Source organism: Phacochoerus africanus, chromosome 7 (assembly GCF_016906955.1).
Source record: "Phacochoerus africanus isolate WHEZ1 chromosome 7, ROS_Pafr_v1, whole genome shotgun sequence".
NCBI classification, from domain to species: Eukaryota; Metazoa; Chordata; class Mammalia; order Artiodactyla; family Suidae; genus Phacochoerus; species Phacochoerus africanus.
Genome location: NC_062550.1, coordinates 55,416,692 through 55,441,201, shown reverse-complemented (window position 1 = coordinate 55,441,201; position 24,510 = coordinate 55,416,692). Strand labels below are relative to the sequence as shown.

General features: G+C 40.0%; 1 protein-coding gene across 10 annotated transcripts in view; it reads right to left on the bottom strand.

Annotated features, from left to right (window-relative positions):
• The window catches only part of ABCC9 (ATP binding cassette subfamily C member 9), a 137,889-nt gene that overhangs the window by 7,982 nt on the left and 105,397 nt on the right, over positions 1-24,510 (bottom strand). For all 10 annotated transcript variants that reach the window (XM_047787421.1, XM_047787426.1, XM_047787419.1 and 7 more), the window contains 7 exons: positions 22,465-22,567; positions 10,659-10,760; positions 9,725-9,845; positions 7,927-8,057; positions 6,812-6,890; positions 3,731-3,839; positions 2,318-2,421 (listed from right to left, as the gene is read on the bottom strand). In XM_047787421.1, coding sequence (XP_047643377.1) covers positions 2,318-2,421; positions 3,731-3,839; positions 6,812-6,890; positions 7,927-8,057; positions 9,725-9,845; positions 10,659-10,760; positions 22,465-22,567 — 749 coding nt within the window. The remainder of the gene's footprint in view (positions 1-2,317; positions 2,422-3,730; positions 3,840-6,811; positions 6,891-7,926; positions 8,058-9,724; positions 9,846-10,658; positions 10,761-22,464; positions 22,568-24,510) is intronic.

The following is a 24,510-nucleotide window of genomic DNA, read 5'->3' as shown; positions in this document are numbered from 1 at the left end:
TCCCCAGAACTTATCACTTGGCATCTGACAGTAGCTGAATGAAACACTGCTGCATGGATAAATGTGTTATATCCTCATTAGAGTTTCCTCTTTTGTTTTGTTTACGTCCACATTTTACAAACTACTACTGGGAGTTTCGCTTAAGCTCTGTTTCCAAAATAATTTATTTTATTAGAATTCTAACACTTTTTAAGTAAAAGAGCTCTGAGGGAAATTTTGATGGATTATTGTCTCACTCAATCAAATTCTTATAATTTTTTTCATGTTTTGAGGCTATGAATTTATTCTTCAATTTTTAATTTTTTTTTGATTTTTGCTCTTTAGGGGCGCACCTGAGACATATGGAAGTTCCCAGGCTAGGGGCTGAATTGGAGCTGCAGCTGCTGGCCTATACCACAGCCACAGCAATGCCAGATCCAAGCCACACCTGCGACCTACATCACAGCTCACAGCAACACCAGATCCTTAAACCACTGGTTGAGGACAGATATCAAACCTGCATCCTCATGGATATTAGCTGGGTTTGTAACCTGCTGAGCCACAATAGGAACTCCCCTATTCTCCAAGTTTTAATGTATACAATAAATAAGAAAGAAGCAAGGGATGAGGAATGCACTTCACCAGAGTTGGCCTGAACCAAAATATCTCTATCATTAATGTAATCTTTATTAAGACAATGAGCATAAACAACATTCAATGACACAGTGTAAATACAACCCCCCTGTTGCTTACACTGTACCATAACCCGCAAATACTATGCATATGATTCCAAATAGGCACCTGCAAGTCTCCTGTTAATGATGAGAACCATAAGCATGTAATTGCCTGGCTTTCCAACTATTCATGGGGGGGAGGGGAGAGGCTCTAAATACCTAGGGAGAAAGGTTTATAAGCATTATCTCATGTAGACTTTTCAATCACACACACTCACTGGGCTTTCCAGAGGAGATGTCAAAAATTATTATGGGAAATTCCATCCAGATTTCTGGAAATATTCCCACAGTCTGACACTGGCAAGGTCAATGAAACTATCTTTAAAGACAGACTGTCTCAATTTTTGTTTGTGGGATAGCTTTTCCTTGGGACTTAATTATAATCATAAGAGGTATTGTTTTTGAGTAGGTCCCCTTTCCCAAATAAATGAATGAATAAACCTGATTTTATTTTGTAGGTTGATTTAAAAAATAGATGCCAAAAAACACAATCAATTTGGCAACTACTTATTATGTATTAAAATGAGAATATCAAACAGCTATTATCTTCCTCATGTTTTCTTAAGTGAGTTCATAATTTAAGGAAACAGAAATCCAAAACTACAGGAGTTTATTTTTATGAATTAAGAACTGTATCATGAGCTCTCTGTTGTTTCATTAATCACTTATTCTTTTGTTAATGCATATTGTTCTTTTGTTATGTTATTTGCCAGAATATTATACTGCCTCTAGGACCAAAATTATATCAGTGATGGTTTGAGTACATGTTTCATCTCTTACACAAGAACCAAAACTGAAGCTGCAGCTGAGCAATAGAAAATTATGTGGCATAAGTAAAAGGAATATACCTTTCTGGCACAAAGAAGATGGCTGCCAACGTGGAGAAATGCTGACTTCTAAACGGCACCAAGTGCTCTTTGGCCCTAATAGCCTTTTCAGTCTTCTTATCCATTTACTGAGGGCAAGTGATTGTGTAAATCATATGAGCAGAATGACCACAAGGGAACATTCTAATTAAAGTGATCTGGGAGTTCTCATTGAAACCATCCGTGAGGATGAGCGTTTGATCCTTGGCCTTGCTCGTGGGTTAAGGATCCAGCGTTGCTGTGAGCTGTGGAGTAGGTCGAAGATGCAGCTTGGGTCCTGCATTTCTGTGGTTGTGGTGTAAGCCAGCAGCTGCAGCTCAGAATCGACCCCTAGCCTGGGAATTTCTACATGCCATGGGTGTGGTCCTAAAGTGAAAGAAAGGAAGGAAAGGAAAGAAAGGGAAGGGAAGGGAAGGGAAGGGAAGGGAAGGGAAGGGAAGGGAAGGAAAGGGAAGGGAGAAAGAAATCTCTACATCAAGAGCAGAAAGACCAAAGAGTTAAAGAGATTACCTAGGGTGGTTTGGAGTGTTCTCATAGAACAGAATGTTATAAGGTCCATCCTCTTGCACTCCATGCAAGAGCACCAGGTTTTGAAGGGTCATAATGACTTTCAGGAGATTATTTTAAATTGAAGAAGACTGACCACTAGAATTATGTGATTCTAGTATGAAATGTAGACAGAGATGTGTATATTTCATTGCATGTGTAAAAAATAAATGGAGCATTTAGAAAATATACCTAGACCTCCTGGTAGAGATTTGACCATATTCTTTAACTGAGCAATTTCTAGAGCTTCCCAGAGTCTGTCATCTGTGCATTTGCACTCTGGATCTAAATTAAACCTGCAGGAGGAAAAAAAATCAGTTTAATTAGTCAATAAATTTAAAAAAGTGAATTTTTGTGTATGTTTTCTTATTGCTGTTCTTTCCTTAAAAATGTAAATCCTATTTGCTTTGGTTGCTGCTGTATCTGCAACAGTGCTTAGAATAGAGCAGGTACTCAATTCATGCTTGATGGATGAATAAATGACCTTAATAGTATTAGCAATGGTTTTGATGATATAATTAGTACATTTAAATGCATTATCAGATATGATAAAATTCATTAAATTGGATTTGTCTACTTTCATATTATATTTAATGTAACTTGAAAGGTGTCTAGTACATTATTCTTACAGAACTGATGTTAAGTACATAAATACATATGGGAACATTTAGTGCTATTTCAGATGAGCTATACTGCACTAACCACAACAGCAGTATTCATAATAAACACACTCAGGGATATAGATTTACTACGATATTGCTAAACAATTTGGTACATCCAGAACTTTTAACTAAAGTAATTTTACAGTTGAATATTCAGCAAACCTACATACATTTGCTCTTCAACACAAGGAATATTTAATAAAAGGTGGAAAATGCTTTGCAATCAATTGGATGGGCAGGGGAGAAAGAGAAAACCAAGGGTGAAAGGAATGAGAGACGTGACCTGGTGGGCAATACCATGGTGGACTCTGGAATTGGGTAAACTTTATCTGAATGGCAGTTCTACCACTTACTAAGCCTGTGAACTTGGCAAAGCTATAGCTTCTCTGAGGTTCAGAATCCTCATCCGTAAAATGGGGACACTAATATATATACTAGAGCAGTACTCTGAGGATTTCATAAGACAGTGTATTTAAAGCACCTCACAGAGAGTAGATACCCCCATTCTTTTGGAGGGAAAAAGACTGTGGCAGTGTCTTCAAAGCAATTTTGGCTGAAAGAGAAGTTGTGAGTGGTGGGAGGGAATCAAGGTATTAACTAAACTCATTATCTATCGAGGCCAAACCAAGCACACAAGAGACAGGCAGGGTATCTGTAGGGTGGACACCTCAGAAATGCCTGCCAAGAATCACTGCCCCCAAGTACAGAGGATAAAGTTGACATTTGTGGAATCAAACAGGAGAGATGAGCTCCTGGAGGCCCAAAGGATGAGCTTCTATAGGTTAATTTAGCTACTGCATGTGCCCCAGTGCAAAGTGTAGGACAGAATATTTAACCTTAGGTCCTCTCACACCTACTCGAAAATCGATTCTGAGTAAAACCTTCCAGTGACCCAAAGGGTAAATCCTGAGGCACAAGAGTTTCTGTTGAACACATTACTTACCGAATAGAACCGCTGAACAGTACTGGATCCTGTAGAATGATTGAAAGCCTAGAACGTAGTGTGTGCAGGGGCAGTTTTGAAATGTCTATTCCATCAATGACAATCTTTCCTGTAGAAGAACAAAAATGGTGGCATACAGTAGAGTCACAAATATGATATTTGTTTACAAGTTGGAAGTACTTTCCGAGTCCAGGGTTGAAATTCAGAAGATGAAGTTTTCCATTTAAAGTGTTAAAAACATTTTCATGCATCCCTAAGAAAAATACATATTTTGGTGATAGTTTCTCTTTCTCATGTATCTTCTCCTAAAGGGAGTCCCACTTTTTATTCAACTTATGTGGCCCATACAAACCAAAAGCATTTTTTTCTCCCTCAGTGGTCCTCTTTGTTCCAATATCCCTTTATCCTGTTCCCTGTTTTATTTTCCTTCATAGGACATTCTATATATGTTTATTGTCCCTTTTTATTGTCTCCCATCCCCATCTAGAGGATAAGGACACTGAAGATGGGAATTTGAGTCTGTCTTATTCGCTCCTTTATTGACTGAACAGTACAGTACATTACAAGGAAGAAAGTAAATTCTATGACATATGTATCAAATTTTGGTGACTTTCTCCACACTCTACATAGGTTTGTGCAATCTTGCTGTCCCTTCCTTACCTTGATCCATTTATTTTATCATATTGTTTTGGGCAAAGACAATTTTGCCCTTTGAGATGAGCATGCCAGAAGGAGAATGGCAAGTGGAGTTCCTTTTCTAGCTGGATTTGTATTCAAGAACTGGTAAAGTGATTAGCTTACACTTTCTTCCAAGAATGCTACATTATTTGTTAAAATCTCAAGTGCCTAATGCTAGTAAAAAGAGTATCAGTCAGGAGTTCCTGTTGTGGCTCAGCGGCTAACGAACCTGACTAGCATCTATGAGGATGAGGGTTCGATCCCTGGCCTCACTCAGTGGGTTAAGGATTCAGCGTTGCCATGAGCTGTGGTGTAGGTCACAGACACAGCTCAGATCCCATGTTGCTGTGGCTGTGGTACAGGCTGGCAGCTGCAGCTTCGATTTGACCCCTAGCCTGGGAACCTCCATATGCGACTGGTGTGGCCCTAAAAAGACAAAAAAAAAAAAAAAGAGAGAGAGAGAGAATCAGTCACTGATAGTCCTCATAGAGCCTGAAATGATGTTTCTGGATCCAGGAGGAAATGGTTAATCTAATATGTTCCATCATAAGCACAGTTTTTAAATGAAAAGTTTCAAGCAACTATCTTTGGATCATGTAATTGACTTATATATAATGCAAATCCCACAAAAATCCTTAAAGTAGTTGTGGATTATTACCAGCCACAGAAAGAACCAGATGCTCACCTAGAGGCAGATGCCTATCTAGATGCCTATCCAAACCCCAAAGAGCCTGCAGTGACCACAGTTCAATGTCATTATTCATAAACTGACCTCTTTATTTCACAGAGCTTTTGTGAAAGCGAAATACTCTAAACTGTCAGTTACAACAAAATTGTGAAGTACTATCATCACTATCATAATCATTACAGATTATAACAGTAAGTACTTCTTGAGCTGATGGAACCTATTTCATTCAAGATGGCTGGCCTACTTATAACCTTACTGGGTAGATTAAATAATGTGACATATTTTTTTCTAAAGCTGAGATTAAATTACTTTCATGATATTATTATTAATTATTATGCTATTAATAATTTTATGGATGAATAAGTATTTTTGTATATTGTCACCATGTGCTTGGCACTTTATAGCAAAGGCTGCCTCCTAACAAAACGTTCAAAATCATTAAATTACATTATTAAGCAGATGATGGTTATGAGTCATGCACCAAGATTAAAATGCAGATTACTTATCTCCTTGCATTTTTTCCTTTGATGTAAATATATATATGTGTATATATATATATATATATATATATATATATATATTTTTTTTTTTACAGCTGTATCTGCCTCATATGGAAGTTTGAGTCTGTCTTATTCGCTCCTTTATTGACTGAACAGTACAGTACAAGGAAGAAAGTAAATTCTATGACATATGTATCAAATTTTGGTGACTAGGGGTTGAATTGGAGCTACAGCTGCAGGCCTACACCACAGCTACAGCAATGCTAGATCCTTATCCCATTGAACAAGGCCAGGGATCAAACCCAAATCCTCACAGAGAAAGCATTTGTTTCTTAATCCACTGAGTCACTACAGGAACTCCAAGAGATATATATCTTTTTCTTTTTTGGCAGCCCTGCAACATACAGGATTCCCAGGCCAAGGACCAGATCCAAGCTGCAGTTGCAACCTAAGCTGAAGTTGGGGCAATGCCAGATCCCCCTTTTTTTTTTTTTGTTTGTCTTTTTGTCATTTCTTGGACCGCTCCCGTGGCATATGGAAGTTCCCAGGCTAAGGGTCAAATTGGAGCCATAGCCGCTGGCCTACGCCACAGCCACAGCAACTTGGGATCAGAGCTGCGTCTGCAACCTACACCACAGCTCACGGCAATGCCGGATCCTTAACCCACTGAGCAAGGCCAGGGATGGAACCCGCAACCTCATGGTTCCTAGTAGGATTCGTTAACCACTGCGCCATGATGGGAACTCCAATGCCAGGTCCTTAACCCATTGTGCCAGACCAGGCATCAAACCTGCGTCCCAGCACTCCAGAGATGCCACCAATCCCATTGTGCCACAGTGGGAACTCCCAAGAGATATATTTTTAATTTTCAGGAAGTGAGACAGTCTCTTTCCCTTCCTCTTGAAATGCCACCTCCATCCGCTGAGATTCAAAATGGCTTGTTTTCATTTTATCAATATAATAGAATTCTTTAACAATAATCTCTAGAGGTGAGTTTAGGGCTAACACTTTATTTTCCCACTTCTCTGTCTTTTCTTTCCTCCTAGACTGTTTATCTGGGATACTTGCCTCAAACCATGGGTTGTAGGACACAATGTCCTTATAAATATTTGCTTTTGATTTCTGTAGGAGGAGGTAAATTGATGTTGCTTTTTTAAATTTTATTTTAAGGAAAAGCACCACATGGCTAATGAAAAAGTTTAGTTAGTAACTTACCATCAAATATATCAACCATTCTGAAGAAAGCGAGCGATAACGATGACTTCCCACTTCCAGTGCGACCACATATGCCCACCTGAAAAAGCAGCTGTCACTCACAGAGAAGAGGACTCGGAAAAAAGACAGAAAATGGGCAAAAGGATCTTTAACTCAGATAAGACACCATGACAAAACTGCACCTCTATTTATTTACTATTTATTTATTTTTTGATTTCTGGGGCAGTACCTGCAGCGTACAGAGGTTTCCAGACTAGGGGTCAAATCAGAGCTGTAGCTGCTGGCTGTAGCTGCTGGTTTAAGCCACAGCCATGGACAAGACAGCTCATGGCAATGCCAGATTGTTAACCCAGTGAGCAAGGCCAGGGATTGAACCTGCCTTCTCATGGAAATTGGTTGGTTTTGTTACCACTGAGCCACAACGGGAACTCTTAAAACTCTATTTAAATAGTTAGATTAAGATCATCATTCTTTTCCTTTATAATAATTCCCCTATGAATGATCATTATTAAGATAAAAACATGGGATCTTCATCAAATCTTCAGTAATTCCACTCTCTTTTTTTTTCTTTTTTTTATTACTCAAATGAATTTATCTCTTTTTCTTTCTATACAGTTGTGTCTGTTTTACCTCTGTGGCTTCATTTTTGCATTTAGTATACGGTTGACCTAGTAAACAAATATTCTATTGTATCCTAGAAGTGGTGATGTTATAGCAAAAAGTAAAACGAGTCCGTTTTTCTGCACCCCTGCTCTTTTTACAATAACGAATATAAATCATGTGGGAACTAGAGCTAGTACAAATGCAAAGGTTCTCAAGACAATATCTGGAATGGCCATGAGCCAAAAGCCAGACATTTTAAAAAACATGCTTATTGTTTATTTTCCTGATCTTCATGGGGGAGTGAATGAGTTGCAACATAACTTAGAGAACATGTATTTTATCCAATCTTTCTCTTTTTTTCTCTTTTATGCAGATAATTTGATGTGTAGGGAATATTACAGAAGCCCAGTAAGCCTACACTTGGCAGGGATGGCTGAAGAGCTCAGGTGGTAATGGAGCGGGTCCATCAGAGGTTCTGTACAAAATAAAATAAATGGCAGTGAATTCCATACCTTTTGCCCAGGTTTGATGTAAGCCTTGACGTGTTTAAGAACAGGCTTCAGATTATTTTCATATCTGACACACAGATCATGAATTTTGATCTCTCCTTCCTGAGGCCAATGTTCTGGAACTTGAGAAGGATCTGGAGGGTGGCGATGGAGTAGGGGAAGAGAGGGAGACAGAGAGAAAGAGAGGTAGAAACACATGCAAACTTATATACATTTATATACACACACATGTAACTCTTTTCTAAACAAAGTAATATGGAACCAAATTCTGGGGCTTAAAAAAATTTTTTTTGGCTGTATCTCTGGGAAGTGGAAATTCCCAGTCCAGGAATCTAACCCGTGCCACAGCAGCGACCCAAGCTGCTACAATGATAATGCCAGATCCTTAACCCACTAAGCCACAAGGACTCCTTGGGTTTTTCAAATTAAAATTACATTCGGAGCAAAAGCTTCTTGATTAAGAACTTTTAAAATAGTTTGTGTGCGTGTGTTGTGTTTTTTCGAGCCTTCACTGGCATTTTGTTTCCCAGGTGTGCATCATTCAATTCTGTTTATGATGGTTCACTTGTGAGTAGATTCATGTGTTTAGTCAGTTGACTGTCAAACATTCAAGTGCTTAACATGTGAGAGGTGTTGTGCAGGTCGTTGGGAGTATGGAGATGGAAGACATGCCTCAAGGTGCTCACTGGGTCCTGGGGGATGCATAGAAGCAAGCTGGCCCCTCCAGGACTGCGTGGAAAGTCATGTGATGGAGGCCAACCCGAGATGCTCTGAGAGGAGAGATGGCAGTAACCTAAGAGTTCCAGGAGCGTTTCAAGAGCAGATGGTACCTGAGATGAATTGAAGGAGGAGTGATAAGGAAGTTTGTTTCAAATATATAAATGGAGAGAAAAACAAACACAAAAGAAAGCATAGCTTTGGAGTTCCCATCGTGGCTCAGTGGTTAACGAATCCAACTAGGAACCATGAGGTTGAGGGTTCGATCCCTGGCCTTGCTCAGTGGGTTAAGGATCCAGGCGTTGCCGTGAGCTGTGGTGTAGGTCGTGGACGTGGCTCGGATCCCGAGTTGCTGTGGCTCTGGCAAAGGCCGGCGTCTATAGCTCCGATTCGACCCCTAACCTGGGAACCTCCATATGCCATGGGAGCGGCCCTAGAAAAGACAAAAAAAAAAAAAAAAGAAAAGAAAGCATAGCATGTTGGCATGACCAGAGTAAGAAGTGTATAGGTGGATGTTTTGAGATGAGACTAGGTAGGTGGGAAAGGGGTGTCAAAGGAAGGGTCTAGCAGACTGAGCCGAGTTACCTGGATTTTGTCCTCAAAGACCTAGCGAGCTATTGAAGGATTCAGGCAAAAGAAAGCATTTTAAGCAGAAAATTTACATCTAAGGAAACCTATTCTGTTTTCTGTATTGAACCTCCTGCCAGTTTTATTCTGGCAAAGCTAAGAATCTCAGAATTTTAAGATCCAAGTATCTTGGCATCTAAGTTAATACAGTCTTGAGAAAGAGAATACAACAGGTCATAGGTTAGGTTGGTAATTAATATAACAACATTCAAATATTTTTATCATTCTCTTTCAATATTACTAAATAATATCAATTTGGACTCTGGTTATACTCAAGACTTTTCAGGCCTAAATAACCACATCTTTTCATGCTCAGCAAACAAAGTCAAGATGAAAGGGGATTCTCCAGATATGGAAGTGGAAAACAAAAGCAAAAAATGACAATATGCCTGACACACAACTAATATTTTTAAAAAATAACTATTTAAGTGAAGAAAAATAATATTCAGCACAGTACCCATGGTGCCTTCATAGTTCTCAGACTCCATAGTCAAGAAACTGTTCACTTTCTTCACTGCCCCCATCTGGACCTCCAGGTCGGCCAAGTTCCTCACCACCCAATTCAAATAATTGGTTATCTGTGTCAGGTGACAAAAAAAAAAAAAAATGAACACACATAAAATGAAGTAACAGTTTTTGTAAACACTGGATACTAGGGGATAGGATGACGGGGGCAGCTCATGCAGGTACAATTCCTAAGTGCTGCAGGCTATCAGAGGCCAGAGAGGACGTCACGATATACAGTTGGCAAAGAAGGTATCTGCTCCTCCTCAAGGATCCTCAAATGTCACTGTTCTGTCAACTGTCCTGATTCCTCTTCACAAGGGATAGTTGTATGTACCTTTGTCTCCACTTACCTCATTTATATTCACATTTAAGTTAGTGTCCCTCACTGGCTTGTGAGCAACTCAGGACAAGAATCCCAAACAGCCTTGGGAGACCTCTGACCAGAGGATTTGAGGTATTTCTAAAAATTGGCTCACAATATCAGAAATGGATCCATGCTGTTCTAAAATGCTGCATTTGGGCCCAAATCTATTTTTTTTTTTTTAATGGCCGCATCCACAGCATATGGAAGATCCCAGGTCGGGGACTGAATCCAAGCTGCAGCTGCAACCTAGGCTGCAAGTGCAGAAATGCCTGATCCTTTAACCCACACAAGGCCAGGGATCAAACCTGTGCCTTCGCATCTCAGGAGACGATGCAGTCAGATTCTTAACCCACCGTGTCATGGCAGGAAGTCCTAAAATACCCTCTTATTTGCAGGCTGTCATCTTGTTATGAATTTCTAACTTCTGCCCTAACATCCATGAATAAATAAGTGTTGATAATAACTACAGCAAGTACCTCTGATGCTGCACCAAAGGAGAGAGATTTTCATCCATACTTACTGTAAGTGCGTACAGAAGACCCAAGCCCACCAATCCAGAATTGGAAGACCCACTGATGGATGCAATAGATGCAGTGAGGACAATGCAAGCGCCCAGATAATCCTAAAAAGGAGTAAGAAAAAATGTTCAAAGACTTTCCCCAAGCTCTTAAACCAAAGAGCTCAATCAACTCAGATGATCACTGAGAGAAAAGGCATTACTCCTTGTGTGTCCTGTTAAATTTCAGAAGAAGGTTACAGAAGGTAGGGGGGAATAACAACTGACATGATTAGGGAGTGATGCAAGACTTTGATTTTATCCATGCAGATATGCTCCTGGAGACATTAAATACTTTGTCAGAATTAAGCTGCATATATGGCACAACCAGGATCAAACACGGAGTTTTCTCTGCCTTCCCGCCCTCATCTACAGCATAGTATCAGCAGACAAGCAATTATTTTTTAACTTAACTTTCTACCTTAAGTGCACTCATGCTTATCACCAGCATTGGGATTATTAGGTCTCTTGTATGCTATGCTAAGATCCTTGCAGAAATTTGCCTCTGTTGGGATTTGTATCTGAAATTTTGTCAGCTCTCTGGTCTCAGAGTAGGGGACATTAAATCTACAGATTTCATGAAAATAGGAAGAAGGGTAATTTTTCTTCCTGAATTAGAACTACAGGCATGTCTTAGAGTATCTGAATTGTCTATGACTCCATGATAAACTCTTTTGAGAAATTTGGAAAATTCATGAAGACCAGCTTTAACTCAAAGGGGACATCTGTCCATTTTCTAACTCCCTCTTCTTTCTCCATTTCCCAGAATTTCTAAGCATTGCTATGTCACTTATTTGAAAAAGAAACATTTAAAACTTGTCATGCTCAGATGATTGGATTTGGAAGATGTGGTCTATATACACAATGGAATACTACTCAGCCATAAAAAGAATGACATAATGCCATTTGCAGCAACATGGATGGAACTAGAGAATCTCATCCTGAGTGAAATGAGCCAGAAAGACAAAGACAAATACCATATGATATCACTTATAACTGGAATCTAATATCCAGCACAAATGAACATCTCCTTAGAAAAGAAAATCATGGACTTGGAGAAGAGACTTGTGGCTGCCTGATGGGAGGGGGAGGGAGTGGGAGGGATCGGGAGCTTGGGCTTCTCAGACACAACTTAGAATAGATTTACAAGGAGATCCTGCTGAATAGCATTGAGAACTTTGTCTAGATACTCATGTTGCAACAGAAGAAAGGGTGGGGGAAAAATGTAATTGTAATGTATACATGTAAGGATAACCTGACCCCCTTGCTGTACAGTGGGAAAATAAAAAAAATTATTAAAAAAACAAAAAACTTGTCATGCTGATGTGTCACACATCCTGGAAGCAGATCTAATTTCAGTCATGAACACCTTGTAGAATTATCTCAAGACTCATCTTACTGGCTATGACCTTCTCTAGCCAGAAACATCCCTGATACCTCCAAAAAAGAACTACTAAGCCAGTGATAAGAACTTAATGACAGTAAGAGAGTGTTTAACATATTGATATCAAGAATGAAGTTTCTCAAATCAGCTCACATGTGTGCATCCTTGTGTCTTTTTTTTTTTTTTGTCTTGTTGTTGTTGCTATTTCTTGGGCCGCTCCCGCGGCATATGGAGGTTCCCAGGCTAGGGTCTAATCGGAGCTGTAGCCACCGGCCTTTGCCAGAGCCACAGCAACTCGGGATCTGAGCCACGTCTGCAACCTACACCACAGCTCACGGCAACGCCGGATTGTTAACCCACTGAGCAAGGGCAGGGACCGAACCCGCAACCTCATGGTTCCTAGTCGGATTCGTTAACCACTGCGCCACGACGGGAACTCCCCTTGTCTTTTTAAATAGCTCCAAAGATCTAACTGTTGGAGAGCAATCAATTATCCAGCCTTAGAATCAGAGATCTGGGTTCAAATAATGCCTTGGTCAATTACCGGCTGGTTACAATTAGAGGAGTCATTTAAACCCCTTTGAGACTTTGAAAGCAATAGAAAAAGATGAAATATCAGTGAGATTTACCCACTTCCATGTCACAGGATGTCTTCCCCCCTCTGAATGATTTTCAAATGTTTGAAGCAAGCTTAAAAGTTTGTGTGCATCATAAAACATCAAAGCTTAAAACAGGCACTAAAATTTAATTCTGTAATGATTCCCATGATCTTTACAAAGAATAAAGAAAAGAAATCATGAGAGTTAATCCTTTGAGGCAGTAAATTCCACAGAGGTAGTAAATGCTCCTTTGATGTCTTCTTCACTTCTTCGGATGTATCCATTTGTTAACAATTTGTCACATCCCAATCAGACAGCTCTTCCTTTCCCCCCCTTTATCTGAAGCGACAGCTACAGGAATGCAGAATCTACCCAGCCTGGGCTGCTCTTTTATATTTTATAAATGCCAACATGTTCTCCACATGCTTCTAAAATATTTGCAGCAATATGAATTATTCCTTCTCCTGCCGTTACGAAAGTTAATACTTTCAAAGTTATGTTATAAATGTGTTATTTCCATGTTATCTTTTCTAAAAAGACACATAAAGCATTTGTGTGAAAACTCTCAGAAAGTAAGTTAGCACCAGGGGATACTTCTAGTAAAGCACTCCTGGCTTGATATTAAGAAATATGCCCGTGTCTGAGAAGTTTTCGTGGGTAACATATAAGTTAAGGGTTTGGAGCAAGGTATGTTTTTATTAACTTCTACTCTTCTCAGCTGACCTCACTGAAGAGCCTCATTCATTCATCCATTTATTCATTCATTCATATATTCTTTTTTTTCTGATTATAGTTGATTTTCAATGTCCCAATTTCTGCTGTACAGCAAAGTGACCCAGTCATACATGTATATACATTTCCTTTCTTATTTTATCTTCTATATATTCTTTAAAAGTAAACACGACTTCCTTGTTTAGGATTATCAGTGTATTCCTATTGCACTTATAATAAATCCAGCCTCTGATGAATTACAAAAGCTTATGTGATATAAAGTCTGGATTCTGGACCCTGCCTCCTCTGACCTTATCTGAGATTCCATTTGGCACCCCACTCTGCTCCAACAATGCTGGTCTTCCTGTTCTTGGCCAGATAAGCTGGGACCTGGGACCTTTTGCCAGAGTGCTTGCACCTCGACAAATGTCCAGGTGAGCAAGAGAATACAAAGAAACTCTGAGGGACTAAAACCAACTACCTGCGCACAGTTGGGGTAATTATGAACAATAAGACAAAAAAGGCCACAAACCGAGGGCTATTTCTAAGATGCCAGGAGCAAAAGCAGGGTCTTGTGCATGATCCCTGCATGCAGTTCCACCAAAGAGGTGGGTAGACCACCTAAACTATGCCTCCTGCCCAACCCATCGATCTGCCCCTAACTTCACCCCATTTAAGGAATCAGCTCACTGCCCCACTCCCACCTCAGGGAGCAAGCAAGGGCTCTGTTACTTGTTTTCGCTCCCTTGTGCTGTAGCCCAGATCTCAACAAAGCCCTGCCTGATTTTCTCCTGTGGCCCCTTAACAATTTCTACTGATTAGAGTCCAAGGACCCAGGATGGTAACACTGGGAATATACCAACTTTGTTTCTGCCAATGACTCTGCCTAAAATGTTCCCCACAGGTCTCTTACATGAGCTACTTCTCATCATTTAAGAGTCACCTCTTCAATACACCTCTCTGGAGAGGCCTTCCTTTCCTGGCCCTTCCCCAGCCCTGGAGCTGTTCTCTATCCCACTGTGCTGCTTGATTTTTCTCCTCACACTTAGAGCTATCTGAAATTATCTTATTTGCTTGTTTTTTGTTTTGTTTTGTTTTGCTTTTTAGGGCCGCACCCATGGCACACTGAAGTTCCCAGGCTGGGGGTCGAATCGGAGCCACAGCTGCCAGCCTACACCACAGCTCATGGCAATGCCAGATCCTTAACCCACTGAGCGAGGCCAGGGATCGAACCTGCAGCCTCATGGATCCTAGTCGGGTTCGTTAACCACTGAGCCATGAAGGGAACTCCAGTTATTGCTTGTTTTCATGTTCATTGTCTAGAATCTAAGTCCACGAAAATAGAGTCTTTGTCTAAATTTTACCACCCTCACCTCCAGCAATAGGAATAATGCTAAGTATATTAGAAGGTTCTAGTATATTAGATTCTTTATGACTAGATTCTTTGACTCCTTCATCAAAAAGTCACTGAGTTTTTCTATGAACCAAATATCTTCTAAATCTAGACTTCTTATTTTTAAAGGATTCCCATGAATCATTTAAGTTTCTACCAATCTCATCTCCAGACTTTTAAGAGTTGAGTATGTAAAACTATTACAGGTATTCATACTTAACAAGGTGGAAAGTCCAAAATGAAGTTTTACAGTATTTAAAAAAATTTTTTATTAGAGTATAGTTGATTTACAAGGTTCCTTCAATTTCTGCTGTACAACAAAATGACCCAGCCAGCCATACATGCCCAATTTATTTTTTCCATTTTCAATTAGGTTCTTACCCAAGAGACTGGAAACAGTTCCCCGTGCTAGACAGCAGGGCTCATAACCCATCCATTCCAAATGTAACAACCTGCATTTACCAACCCCAAACTCGTCATCGGTCCCCCTCTTTCCCCCCCTCCCCCCCAGAAAACACAAGTCTGCCCTCCATGTCCGTGATCTGTTTCTGTTTTGTAGATAGGTTCATTTGTGATGTATTTTAGACTCTGTGTATAAGTGATATCATATGGTGTTTGTCTTTCTCTTTCTGATTTATCTCACTTAGTATGAGAGTCTCTAGCTACATCCATGTTGCTGGAAAGGGTATTATTTTGTCCTTTTTTATGGCTCGATAATGTTCCATTGTGTATATTTACATCTTCTTAATCCATTCATCTGTTGATGGACATTTAGGAAGTTTTATAATATTTTATCTATAATATGACTATCTCTTAGAAAGCTGTGCTATGTATAAATGGTAGGAGTGCTTTTCAAAGTGAAAAGCACTCTTACTTAAATCAAGAACTTCATCCTTCAGGAGTTCCCTTCGTGGCTTAGTGGTTAACGAACCCAACTAGTATCCATAGGACATGGGATCAATCCCTGGTCTTGCTCAGTGGGTTAAGAATCTGGCATTGCTGTGAGCTGTGGTGTAGAACTATCTTCTACTGGTAATGCTGGTAATAGGTAAATAGCCTCATCCTAGCAATGGAGTCAGCAAGAGAAGCAAGAACAAATGAAGAGAGGAAAGGGAGGGGGCAGATCAGTAAGTTAAGTCAGTGTATGTTTTCTGGGTCTCTCTCATTGTGCTAATGTTTTCAAAACTACTTCTAAGCTTTTCAGTATGATCATTAGACATTATTATTTTTTATTTTATTTTTTTGGTCTTTTTGTCTTTCAGGGCTGCACCTGTGGCATATGGAAGTTCCCAGGCTAGGGGTTAAATTGGAGCTACAGCTGCTGGCCTATATACCACAGCCACAGGAACTCAGGATCCAAGCCACTTCTGGAACCTACACCACAGCTCATGGCAATGCCAGATCATTAATCCACTGAGTGAGGACAAGGATCAAACTCGAGTCCTCATGGGGGCTATGTTGGGTTCTTAATCCACTGAACCGCAATGGGAACTCCAACATTATTATTTTAATTATTAGTCCAGTAACTAAAGTATGCCAACATTAATAAGCAAAGATAATGAATAGAGATGTTTTTGACACCTCAGCAATAAGGCACAGTCTTTTTTTTTTTTTTTGGCCACATCCTCAGCATATGTAAGTTCCCAGGCCAGGGATGGAACCCACATCACAGTGGTGACCCAAGCCACAGCAGTGATAATGTCAGATCCTTAACCACTAGGCCACCAGGGAACTCCAAGGTATAGCCTTTTGAAGTACTTTTAGAGCAAATTTTTCAGGGGATGGCCCCACTTCCAAAATCTACAGTATAGTACATTCAAATAGATATGACTCAAAGAGCCAATATGTCTATAGCTTAGTACCTAAATCAAAGCTGTTTCATTATGAAAATATTCTTTATCATTACGTTTTTTTTTTAAAAGTGCCGTTTGGTTGTCTCTTAGTTATACCAATAAGACAGTTTTTAGTTCATTTCTGGATTACTACCACAGCTCAATTAATGTTTTTCCCTAAGGAATTGGAGATTTTTTGGCAGCATCTGATCAGATTTTACCTCGAGCTGCTGAAGAAAGTAAGCTTCTTTGTGTACAATGTTTATCAAGAAATCTCACAGTAAAATAACTAAATACCAATCTCTTCCCTTCAAACAGTCCAAGAGTATAGATGTGTAAAATTAGCAGATAATGTAAGAGCTTGTTAGCTTCCCATTTTCCATTTCCTTTACCATTAAACTTAACAAGTTCAATGAATTGCAAAGTGATGCTACTGTTACATCTTCTTCCCCTTCCTCTGCGAACATGTGAACAGAAAGACGGCTTCAAGGCAATAAATTAAGAAAGGAGAAGCAGATGGTCTTAATAACTCACTTACAGAGAGTAAATACTTAGGGATCACCAGCAGCATATATTCTACTGATAAGGCCTTCCACATCCTACCCAATGAATTCAAGGTGAAAAAACTCCTTCAGTCAAAACGATGCAATGGAATGAGAGCATCTACTTAGGAAACAGAAGCTAGGACATATATGAATTAGTCCTGGTCAAAGAGGGCCGGATTATAGGACATTTTATCAGGATAGTGATAAATTATAACTTCCATTGAGTTTGTGAATTCAACCCTCCCCTCCAGAAGGAAAGCCATTGATTCCTAAGTCAAAAGCGAGGCCCCTCATCAGATGATTTTTCTTTCTATGGCCTCATCTGTGGCCTATGGAAGTTCCCAGGCTAGGGTTCAAATCTGAGCATAAGCTTCTGGTATGCCACAGCCAGGGCCATGACATATCTGAGAGCTGCATCTGTGACCTATGCCACAGCTTGCAACAGTAACCCGGATCCTTAACCCACTGAGCAAGGCCAGGGATCGAACCAGCATTCTTGTGGACGCTATGTTGGGTTCTTAACCCACCGAGCCACAACAGGAACTCCAGATTTCTAATGATCCAGTGACCTCTATCTTTACGTCGGATTGCAGTGAAAACTGTAATTTTCCAGAAAACAAAGTTGTACAAAGCTAACAGCAACACCATCTCTGACCTCCACATAGCCCTCAGAAGTCCACTGGGTCTATGAGTCCACTGAGCGTCTGGTCCTTCACAGAACAGGATCAGCACACACCTGTCTACAGTAGAGTTATGAACACACAAAAAAGCTCTGGGCCGTTTCACAAAGTAGACTCTCGTGCAAGCTCACGCTGAAGACTATTTTCACTTTAGCCTGTTGATTTTAAAGAACTTTTTTTTTTTTTTTTTGGCTTCTTGATGTGATTTTTCTTTTATCCTTTCACCACAGAGCAAGACAAAGCCTTGGAAAGACAGCCTTTAGATAGAGTTACACAATTTTCGAAAATGGAAACACCGATGCCAAAGAACTGGAACTGTTTAGTGCAGAGGGATGAAGAGACAACCCTGTGCTGAACACAAGAACGTAAGCAGCATTCAAAGGTTAGGCTGTAGTGACACACTGCGCATTGCTGTGGCCCACTGCCCTTGGCACCTGGGGGAGAAACACTCTCTTCCATGGCCAAAGCAACCTGGGTGGTCCCAAGCTGGCTACTTTTCCCACCAAATTCATTTAGATTCGTGTCCTCTTTTTGATTGGAGTGTGTTGTGATGACCTTTATTATTTATTTTTTCCCAATTAAAAATGACTCTGAAATGAATATGGTGGGCATGGTCCCTCTTCCACAGGGAATCCTGTTTAGCCAGAGAAAGGGAACAACTTGTGACCTAACATGACCAGGAAAAGGAACGAGAGCCATATATTTTTGAAAAAAAATAGATAATAAAGAAAACTTGGATGGGGCTCAGGGATCTACCCAAAATTCAAAAAAGGTGTTTTTACTCTGGTTTCCCTTCCCTCCTTCTCCTGGAGACTGTTCTGTCCACAGAATTCAGTGGCATTGCTCCAGAAAACTAAAATGGAGAATGAAGAGAAGGGGAAGAGAAAAATAGCCACAGAAACCATGATAGGTTTTCAGAGGAGAAAATTGATCGGTTTTTTTTTCTGGCTATTTCTCTTTCTCCCCATTTAGGTCATGAGTCCATGAATGAGAGTTGCTAAAATCTCCAGATCTGCATCAGGAAACCTGCTGTCCTCTTACTGAGTTCTGCCCAATGCTGTCCCCCTTCCTGCTACCACTGAATTGTGTTTCTACTGTGGGAACTCCAAGAATATTTGCCACCAGCAGATATTTTTGTTAACCTACTGAGTACTATATCAAAGCAGAGTGAATGGAGGGGGCTGGCTTGATACGGTAGATAAGCTCACTGTAGTCACTGGGCCAAAGAAAAGTTTTCATTACTTGTTTTTTGGAAATGACTTATAAGGCAGAATATGTCCAGCAGTGGAGTCTGGAGAGCGTTCACACCCCCGCCTCCAAAGTCCTGTATCTCAACGTTCATATTTACGACACAGGATCCGTTTATTTCAAACTGAACTTGTGTCTCCAGTGATGGGGACCCATCTGCAGAAGCACAGTTGTAATGAGGTCATTTACCTGTGCACAATGAGGAGAAAGGTTATTTCCTAATTGGAGCTATCTACATTATGCATTCAACACTCCTACTGTGGCATATGTTCCTGGATTCTAATATTTATGTTCAAGTAAATATTCTAATGTTCTCATACTCTAAATATTCTGATGCTAATGAAAACTTGCAGTGTGCTTACAGAACAGAAAGAAGATGAATCTGACTGGTTTTAAATTGTCTCTGGGATTATCCAGAAGAGTGTGTGTGCGTGTGTGTGTGTGTGTGTGTGTGTGTGTGCGCGCGTGTATGCAAGTGTATACGCACATAAACTTACTGATACATAATAGATGAAAAAGACAAATCCCATACAAAGGACTTTGAACCTTGACTTCCATCAGCAGATATGCTTGGAATGTTGCAATAAATCAACACGTTTCTTACCAAAATTTACCTTTACTCATCAGAAATAGAAGCAAAGGATTCTTTAACTTTCTTGTGTTGGTTTTTAAGGGAGCGCTCTGGTGACGAGACTAGACAACAAATCATGGAAAGACTACAATACATAGAAAACAAAGAAAAGACACAAAAGCAAATGTAGTATGAGGTAACTGAATGAATGGCAGATTCTGCCTTTCTTTTTCTGAACATAAGTATATTTTTTAGATTTCGACAGGTGGAATTAGAATTTTTTTTTTTCTATATTCAAGTAGGTCCAGCTGTGTTTTCACCGGGTGACGGGTGAAAGCAGCGGGGTGTGAGTCAAGCTAAACGAACCCATCTGAATCTGGCTGCTGTTCCTCTCTAATCTTCCCTGACCTTCCCTTTCTTGGCAGTCTGAAAGCTCTAATATCTTGTCTTCTGGCTATGAGAGCAGAACATATGGTTTGCTTGAAGATTCTTGTTAAACATTTGTCCATTAACCTGACAGTAGGAAGTGCTAAAGAGTAGAAACAGGAGTTAAGTCAGACCCTCACCTCAAGTCCAAAGCAAACACACTCGCCCCTAAAAAACATACTTGATCTTCAACTTCAGGAAACTCAAATACAAAGGTAAGAATTGACATTTTCCCCTTGTGATCTTATGACTTGCCTTGATTAAGCTATTTCATCATTATAGTTCTCTTATTCAGATATTATTTCATTTCCTTGGAGAAAACAGATTTAAACAACCAAACGAACATAAGCTTAAAACAAGGATTTAGGGTCTGGGTAAGATGTAGGAATAATATTTTGGATCTGTTATAGATCTTAAACACTTCACCTGCTTTTATGCTATTTATAGGTAATTCAAGAGAAATGCTGCCTTGCCCCCTCCCCACCTTCACAGCTACCTGGAAGAAATTTCTCATTATCTAAAATTTGTGGGAGTTCCCCTGTGGCTCAGTGGTTGAAGGATCTGGCATTGTCATTGTTGTAGCTCTGGTTACAGCTGTGGTGCAGTTCAACCTCTGGCCTGGGAACTTCCACACACCATGGGTACAGCCAAAAAAATTTGTGAAATATAACTGTTATATTGCGGGATAATTTCTACATAATAACTCAGTGGTAGAGAATCTCTTTAAACTAGTGAGACACTATGACAACTACAGCTTATGAGGGGTCCAAGACACCCTATCAGTCTGTAACCACCCATCAATAGCACAGGTTTTTTTTTTTCTTTCTTTCTATTTTTATGGCCACACTTGAAGCATATGGAAGTTTTGGGACTAGGGGTCCAATCAATGCTGCAGATGAGGCGTACACCACAGCCACAGCAATGCCAGATCTGAGACACATCTGTGACCTATACCGCAGCTCACGGCTACGCTGGATCCTTAACCCACTGAACAAGGCCGGGGATCAAACCTGCATCCTTGTGGACACTATACTTGGTTTTTTTTAGGGCCTCACCCTTAGCATATGGAGGTTCCCAGTCTAGGGGTCTGATCAGAGCTACAGCTGCCGGCCTCCATCATAGCCACGGCAACACAGGATCCAAGTTGCATCTGTGACCTACACCACAGCTCACAACAATGCCCACTGAGCGAGGCCAGGGATTGAACCCGCATCCTCATGGATATTAGTCGGGTTTGTTAACCACTGAGCCATGATGGGAACTCCTATATCGGGTTCCTAATCCACTGAGCTGCAACAGGAATGCCAACAACTCAGGTTTTGATTTAGACTCCTTCCCTCCAACCTTATCAAATTCTCATTATCATCTGCCCTCTCCGGTCTGCTGAGTTTGGCAAGAAAGCCTGCATGTGGTAGGGATGCTTAATCAGTGAAAGTGAGGTTCTTATAATAATATGGATAAACATCCTTTCCCTTTTCCCAAACAGATAATTATTTTTGGAAAAAAGATGACAGTCAACTCTTCATGTCCACCATAGCAGCTCATTCATACTGTAGAGTATACAGATCAGTCTGCAAAGGCATCCCCTTCCCTCTGGAACTTGGGTCTCACTTGGCTCCTACTTCATTCATCCTCCAGCTGGTTGGCTTACGAACCCCTTCCATGGAAGGTATTATTTCCTTTCATTTATTCATCCATCCATCCATTCAAAAGGTATTTGTCGAGTGCCCTTGCCAATCAGTGAGCCAGGGGATTTATATCATTACATTTAATTCTAACACCCCCTTGAAATAATATTTTTACTCCTATTTTATAGGTGACAAACTAGGATCCAAATAAATTCATTAACTTGCTGGACCAGGTTGTATCATGCTGTGGCTTGTGCCTATTCGCCTACTTTATATAAAACAGAAGAAGGCAATAGATGATACACTGAATTTTTTTTTTTTTTTTTACATTGTGGGCTAACGTGATCCTTCACTGGCTCAAAACATAGAAAGTCACTGTGTCTCCCAGGCCCATCCAGCTCAGTGAAGGAAATGAGTACATCTGTTCACTTGTCAAATTTGCTCTTTTGAAAAAAAAAAAACAACAACCCTCAAGTTATATAAATATTTGCTAATCCATTAACTTATGTAATCTAGCGACTAATGAACACAAAATGAATTTTTTGCTGTGGGGGCTATTTGCGTTGCCATTAGCTAAAAACATAATGACAAATCTCATCCATAACATAAACAAACCTGAGCTATTTTAAAGTTCAGAAATTGTGCAGTGAGTGCTGAATCTCAGTGGAAGCCTAATTTTTACAACTGTCTCCCTCTTTGCATCAGGCCTCTTTTCTGTTTGGTTTCCATTTCGAAATCACAGAATGAACGTACCGTTCTGACCTCTAGCCATCTGTTGGCAGCTGAGAGAAATAAGTAGGCAATGTTGTTTGTGTCTGTCAGTTCCAGCATACGTTGCTTAAATCTGGTTTCATGCCTGCAGAGAACAAAAATATTACGATGTCAGCCACACAACAGGAGAAATAATAAAAACCAGTCACACTTTCTACTACACTATTTACTCAACATGGTGACGAACTGATGGGATGGAAAGATTAGTAAATGGATGCATACTTCCAAATGAAGGCCAGCTGCTACTGCTCTCCTGCACCCTTACTGAAAGATGCTGTGCTGCAGTGTTTCCTTCCTGTCTCAACCCTGCTACGGAAAGGACTCTTTCCGATGACAAAGTGCTATTAAAGATCATTTGAGGAGTTCCCATTGTGGCTCAGTGGTAACGAACCCGACTTGTATCCAAAAGGACACGGGTTTGATCCCTGGCCTCGCTCAGTGGGTTAAGAATCCAGCATTCCGGTGAGCTGTGGTGTAGGTTCACAGACACAGCTTGGATCCTACGTTGCTATGGCTGTGGCATAGGCTGGCAGCTGTAGCTCTGATTCGACCCCTAGCCTGGGAACTTCCATATGCTGTGGGTGCAGCCCCAAAAATCAGCAAAAAAAAAAATGTTATTATGGCAAATAAACTAAACCAACATAAGTTGTACAGAAATGCAATATGCTCTGAAATTAACTCAACATTGTAAATAACTAGACTTCAATAACATTAAAAAAAATGGATCAAGAGTTTGGGACTGGCACATGCACACTATTGTATACGGAATGGATGGTCTATGGGGACCTGCTGTATAGCATAGGGAACTCTATTCAATATTCTGCAATAACCTATATGGGAAACGAATCTGAAAAAAGAATGGATAAATGTATCTATAGAACGGAATCACTTTGTGGTACAGCAGAAATTAACACAACATTGTAAATTTATACTTCCATAAAATTCTTAAAAATGAAAAAAAATGGTTCAGGAGTTTGGAATTGCCATATGCACACTTGTAAATGTTATGGATGATCAATAGGGTCCTGCTGTAGAGCACAGGGTAATCTACTCAACATTCTGTGATACACATATGGGAAAGAATCGATAAGTGAATACGTATAACTGAATCACTCTGCAGCACGGCAGAAATTAATACAACATGGTAAATCAACTTATACTTTAATAAAAAAATTTTTAAATGAAAAAAAAAAAAGACGTGCAATATACTCCACCTGGTCTTTATAGCATGCATTTGACTTTTCCAAATGTCATGATTGGAGTTGAGTGGGAGGTACCAGAAGAGACCCAGGGAAGACAGGAAACTATGCATTTGTAACCGGTAAATAGATACTTAGATTTTTTTCTTTTTGTTCAGTGTTTCTGGGATTCAAAGAAGAGAAATGTAGTGGCAGGAAGTGGAGGGTGAGTGTCCTTGGAAATGGCAGGTGTTCTTGTGAATCAAGATACCCTCCAAGTTCCAAATTATTTGTAAGAATGGTCATTGCATGAAAGAAACTCTTGGTGTGTGGTACTTACACAAGGGGCTTATGACACATACAGTTTAGATACTTAATTTGGCCAAATTAAGTTCATTCTTGGTGATCAACATAATCAGACCAAATTCTGTGTAAACTGTGTTAAGAAGAAAACTTATAGTAAAAACCTTATCCGTTCGAACATGTGAGCTACTCTCTCAGAAAACTCATGCTACATGGTGATAAATATTTTCTACACCACAAAAAATAGCCTTTTTTCATTTTTAAGTTATTTTCCCTGAGTAACAGAAACAATGGAAAGCTGGATCATATAATCAAAATAACGGGTTTGAAGTTTGGAGGAAACACCAAATCAAAATGTAGTTTATTGAACTTTCTGTGGCCAGGGCTTATCCTACATAGACCTCTTGTCTATGGATTATTTTTGCAAGAAATAGTCAGATTTCATCTGACAGCCCAGGGAGGGGAGGCGTGATTCCTATTTGATAAGACATTGCTCCAAGCCTCCCTCAATCTTCAAATCAATTTGCAGAAGTTTATAATAAGCCAT